Here is a 6,000-nt window from a genome sequence, read left to right as displayed (position 1 = left end):
GGGGGGGGGGGGTCTGGCCTGAGTGCTTGCAACAAAGTGAACTCTGCTAAAGCTGCTCCAAAACCAACAGGTGAGTTTAAATTGTATGGTGTGTTAGACCTTCTCCTCAATTCTCTAAGCGTCTTGAATTATTTGTTGTGGAATTGAAATTCAAAATTGTGAGTTACTCATCTAATATGTTCAAACCTCCAGCTAGTTCAAGAACTTACATATCTTATTTTATTGACTGAAGGAGAATGAAAATACAAGTTGAGTTAAATAGGATTTAAATGCAAAGCTAGCAAATATTTAGTTTTCTTATCAACTTGACTTAGTTTAACAATAAGAAAGGAAAAATAAAAAATAAAGAGAAGAGAATACATACTTGATATAGTATACCATCTGGAAGCTTTTTAAGGGACTGGTTGTTTGGGGGTACTTCATAGAGACTAGAATCTTCAAGGCATGACTGATATTCTGAAACATTCTCTTCGCAAACACTTACTGAGCCTGCAGAATCTTCAGATGGTTTAGCAGATGCCTGTAGACTTGGTGAAGTACGTTGAAAGACTGCTTCAGAACTCTCTCCACTGTTAGGGTGTTCCTGTGAATAGTGAAAATTTAAAACACTCCAATTATTTAAAAGTGTGTGTGTATGTGTATAACTAAGGACATTATGGCTGAGTGTTTAAAAAGTTTGATGAGATCTTAGGTTCACTCTTACAGCATGGGCAAATGTCTTATATAACCTTTAAATGATAAAAGCCTTGTGAATGAAATAGGTTTCAACATGTGAAAACCTACTGAATAAGCTCTACCTGTAATTCAAAGGGCCAGCTTTGTCACACTGTGCGCATTGATTCTGCCTGAAGATTACATTAAAAGTACGTGTCTTTAGAATACTCAACCATTTACATGTTAATTGAATAAATAAGTAGTTCAATTAAGCAATGGAGTAACAAACAATCCAATCATTCATATAGGAGTAAAATATTTTAATTTGTTGCTATTTAACCCCAACATTTTTAATTTGGCAACTTCGTTAACTTGGTTATGGTAGTAGAAGTTGCTGTTATCCTAATCATTGTGGATGGCCACATAACATTTTATGCTACTTTGAATAACAGTTTGCAAAAATGCCACACATTTATCACTATCAACTCATCAAGTGATGTATCTCTCTCTTTTTACTGCAATCTTGGATAGGATTTATATGAAAATCTGGAATTCACAAGAAACCGAAATGAAGCTCTTTAACCAAATGTGTGATCCAATAAAAAGCGAGATATGTTTCCCTAACAACTCTTGAATTTTAATCAGTACTAAGATGATAAAAGTAGGTAATAACATAATTTCCAATGAATTTGATATCTTAATATGAATGAAATTCTTGTTATAAGTTACTGAAAAATGAGTAAGCTATATTCTGTTCAACAGTAAACAAATTCTTAAGGAAGCAATCAGAATTAGGAAAGATTTTGTGACAGAAAAGCAACAATATTATGGACAAATAATAAGAATTAGCAAAGAAAAGACATCAGGTCGGAGATTATTGAAGTGAAAGTATAAGAATGTAACTAATAAAAGAGTTGATAGCTTAAGATTAACATATAGTAAAAGAGGTAAAATTTCGTATTGCCTACTTGGTTAGTGATGGTCACATTTTGATAAAGCTCAGACTCTGGTTCATTGATATCCTCTTGACTAGGACAAATTGTTGTATTTTCTGGAAAAGAAATAAAAAATTATTATAAATAATCTTCAAAAAAATGATATATTTAACTAATACTCAAATTTCGTAATCATTCAAAAATTTAAAAAGAAAAAGTGCTAATTCAAGTTCAGAGTAGCAAGCAAAAAGTTTTTTTTAAATATGTATTCATTCATTTTACATCCATTTTTCTATGTTAACATGGGTTAGACAAATATGGTAGTGATTTTTTTTACATTCTTTACTAATAAATCATCTTGTGGCATTGCCTTTTGAAAGGTAAATGGAATAAAAAGTCCAATAATAAAAAAATTAGGTAAGAGCTAGCAAAAAAGAAGGCCACTTAGCTGTAAAAATGGACTTGTCTAACCCATGCTAGCATGGAGAGTGTATGTAAAACAGATGAATAGAGCATTTTTCAGCTGCATATGGGTTTTTTTCCTGAAACTTGAGATTCAAGACAAAAGTTTCATTTGAATTGTATCCTTTTGAAGAAGTTTTTATGTAGCCTGAATCTTCAAGTCACTAAAATGTACAGTCTCCTATATTATGATTAATATAAATTACTCAAATAATATATCAAGGGCAGTTATTTTGATTGTGAAAACTATCGTTAATTATTAAGTTACCTGAATCACTCTTTAAAACTAAGGAGATTACACCATTGTCTTTAGATTGCATCTGAAACTGTTGGAAGCTGTCAATTACATTTTGAAGGTGATGATTGCTCTCAGATCTATAAAATAAAAAGGATTGAACAAAAATTATGCCAAATAAAAGTAAAGCCACCAATATTATATCAGAAATATCATTATAATGATGATTATGCATTAATGGATATATACTGTATTTGCTGGTGTATAAGAGACACTCTCACATAAAACAAACCCCTACTTTTTGTTAGAAAAAAAATACTATTGGAAAAAATAAATTTAATGCTTCATTATATTCATCATACACTAGGTATCACATCTGTAATATGATTACATTAGACACATGATAATTTTTGTTACATTTAATAATTAAAAAAATGTCTTATACACTGGTATATATACTATGCGACCACAATATCTCCTTTTATCACCTTCCCTAAGTCAAACTATAGAAATTTTGGTTACTATTAATTTCAAGAACAAAACAGAACCACATCAACATGCCTAAACCTAGAATTGAACTAGAGATATCTAAATATTCAGAGTTATTATGAGTATTAGCTGCATAATTTGTATAAATTTATATTTATTGACATTAAAATGAGAATATTTTGCTAGAGTATACCACCAAACAAAATACATTAAATGATGAGTAGAGAAAAATTCAATGAAAATTAATAAGTAATTCAAAAGGTAATTGAATTGCTGTGTTTTTCTGTAGTTTTGCATCTTTACTGTACATGTTATAGATTTATCTGAAATCTATACACAAATAATAGAACAGATGTATGGTAGTTTTTGCAAACACACCAAACATTTTCACCATCAGACATTTCAGGATTTGGTAAACACAAACAAATAGAGACAAACAGACAGAATGATAGACAGATAAAAAGACAGACAGATATATAAACATGAATAGACAGATAGATATATAAGTAGACAGATAGGTTGAAAGATAGACAGATACAGAGATATAATAGCAAAGAGATGGATGTATATGTGTGCATTTGCATGCATGTGTGTGTGTGGATAGATAGATAGATAGATAGAGAGAGAGAGATGGGGGGGGGAGCAGAGAAAGAAGTGATGTGAGATTAATGTTAATATTAAATCTTCAAAAGGAAAAAAAAAGGAAATCAAATTCACCTACAGACAGAATATGACTATGAAAAAAAATATAAACTGGATTTGAAACTAGCAAAAATAGATTCATATAAATAGAAATAGAATATATATTTACACTGATCGTATCGTTGATTTTCTTTCAGGTAATATAAAATTTGCTGATAAAGACTCACAAATTTCAATCAAAGTTGCTGATATCTGGAAAACAATATAGAAAATGAAAAACAAAACAATTTACGGTTATAAATAACTGTATTTTAAACCAACAAACGAAACTTATGCGTTTACTTGACCAGCAAGAAACAACAGTTAAATGGCCCTCAGATCACACTTTATTAACTTCATCATCGTCATTTAAAAGTCCCTTTTTCCATGCTTGCATGGATCAGATGGAGTTTATTGAGAGAGATTTTCCTGTTGCTAACCCCCACCCTGCTTCCAAGCAAAGTAATTGTTCCCTGTGGCCGCACATGTTCTCGCAGAAAACTGAAAATGAACTACCATGTGATGTCAAGACAAGGAAAACACACACACACACACATATATATATATGATGGTCATCTTTCAGTTTCTATCAACCAAATCCATCAAAAGGCTTTAGTTGGCCCGAGGGTATAATAGAAAACACTTGTCCAAAGTGACACACAGTGGGATTGAATCTGGAACCATGTGGTTGGGAAACAAACTTCTTACCACACAACCATGTCTCCACTTATAATAATAATAATAACAATAATAATAATAATAATAATAATAATAATAATAATAATAATAATAATTGGTGTTAGGAAGATTAGATTGGCACCTGTGCAGCCTTCTGGCTTGCCAGCTCTCAGTCAAACCGTCCAATCCACGCCAACATGGAAAGTGGATGTTAAATGATAATGATGATGAATTAAATTATTGTGTATAGTGTTCAGGTGTACTACAACTCATCAAAGGTGCATGTACAGTACATAGAATTATGTACAAAAGTCAGGAAAGTGAACAGTGTATGAGTCATGACATACGTGTGTGCATACATAGAGGTGGAGATATCAGGTGTAGTGTAGGCAAATTTCAGGAAGCGGTTTTAAAGGATGCAATTTTTCAGCAACTAACAACTGATGCAGGTAGTTTGTTCCATGCTTCAGTAACTCTCGAGTGTGAAAAATGTTTCCAAAAGTTAAGGGAGTTGTGTTGTTTTCTGACTTTGTTGGCATGCCTACATGTGTTAGACACATGGAACTCGAAATGTGTTCAAGGTGGTTGTTGGCATGATGGTTAATAATTTTGTGGGTGTTTACCAAGTCAGTTGCCAGACATTGGAGCTTCAATGTATCTATGCCCAGGAAAGCAAGGCATTCAGAGTATGGTAGATGCCCGATGGAGGGTATTCACTTGGCTGCACATCTCTGAACAGTTTCCAGAAGGTCAATGTCCTGAGCAAGATAGGGGTTCCAAACTGGTGATGCAAATTCTAAGTGTGGCCACACCATAGCCATATACATGATCCAGTGTTGCATTGTGTCCAGGTCTGATTGCAGGAAAGATCTATAGTGTTCAGGATCTGTCCTTTTTATCTCAAGGTACAGCTTGATGTCTGCATATTTCAGCACTGTGGCATTCTTCAAGTTGACATTTATGTCATTAATATATGCAACAAACAAAAGGGGACCAAGAACAGATCCCTGCGGTAAACCAGATGACATCTCATAGGATGAAGGATGCTGTCTTAGAACCGTGACTACCTCTTTTTGACTGAGAATGAAGTAGTCCAACCAGTTAAAAAGATCATCTTTCACACCCATTGCAGAGAGTTTTGCTATAAGTCTTTTGTGTGACACAGAATTAAAAGCTTTAGTAAAGTCAAGGTAAACAACATCGACCCATGATCCACAATCAGTGACTCGAGTGATGTCTTCAAGAAACTCAATCAGTTGATCCTAGCCTTTATCACCTTAGGAAAAAAGAAAGGACACATTAAATAAATGTGTTTCAAGATGTCCCCACAAAGATAGGATGACCAAGGCTGAAATAGCTTTGATCATAAACTTGCTCCACCAGAGTTGACCTGTGGCTACAATACAAACATATTTTAAAATTATAGTTAAGAGTACTTTCAATGGTAAAAATGTCAATTGTTTGACCTTTTATAATGAGAAGTACTCATTACTTGATCAATAACACTATTAACTTCGGGAGGTGGAGTAACTGGAGATGTGTTGTATGTACCTTTGCTAAAGGCCGAAGTGAAATAACTATTACTGAGAGTCAAACCCGATTCATCAGCTGATTGTCATCTATATTCAAGGAGCTTGTAGATGAAAATGTACATTTTTTTTAATATCATTTATCTTCTTTTATTTGTTTCAATCATTGGAGTGCAGTCATGCAGGAACAACGTCTTGAAGGATTTAATCAAACAGATCAACCCCAGTAATTATTTCAAGTCTGGTGCTAATTCAACTGGCCTCTTTTGCCGAACCACTAAGTTACAGAGACATAAACAAACACAGATTGTCAGGTGGAAGGAAGGAAGGAACACAC

At 33.2% G+C, this 6,000-nt stretch overlaps 1 protein-coding gene across 3 annotated transcripts in view; it reads right to left on the bottom strand.

Moving 5' to 3' along the window:
* The window catches only part of LOC106878700 (myc box-dependent-interacting protein 1), a 120,225-nt gene that overhangs the window by 9,453 nt on the left and 104,772 nt on the right, over nucleotides 1-6,000 (bottom strand). For all 3 annotated transcript variants that reach the window (XR_001410535.2, XR_008263893.1, XM_014927996.2), the window contains exons 9-12: nucleotides 3,587-3,669; nucleotides 2,320-2,426; nucleotides 1,623-1,705; nucleotides 365-583 (exon numbers count right to left, since the gene is read on the bottom strand). Coding sequence is in view for 1 of the 3 variants with exons in the window: in XM_014927996.2 (XP_014783482.1) it covers nucleotides 365-583; nucleotides 1,623-1,705; nucleotides 2,320-2,426; nucleotides 3,587-3,669 (492 nt within the window). In the remaining 2 variants the exon portion in view is untranslated. The remainder of the gene's footprint in view (nucleotides 1-364; nucleotides 584-1,622; nucleotides 1,706-2,319; nucleotides 2,427-3,586; nucleotides 3,670-6,000) is intronic.

Source organism: Octopus bimaculoides, chromosome 4 (assembly GCF_001194135.2).
Source record: "Octopus bimaculoides isolate UCB-OBI-ISO-001 chromosome 4, ASM119413v2, whole genome shotgun sequence".
In the NCBI taxonomy this organism is placed as follows: Eukaryota; Metazoa; Mollusca; class Cephalopoda; order Octopoda; family Octopodidae; genus Octopus; species Octopus bimaculoides.
The sequence above is the reverse complement of the archived record's forward strand: the minus strand, read 5'-3'. Positions and strand labels throughout refer to the sequence as shown.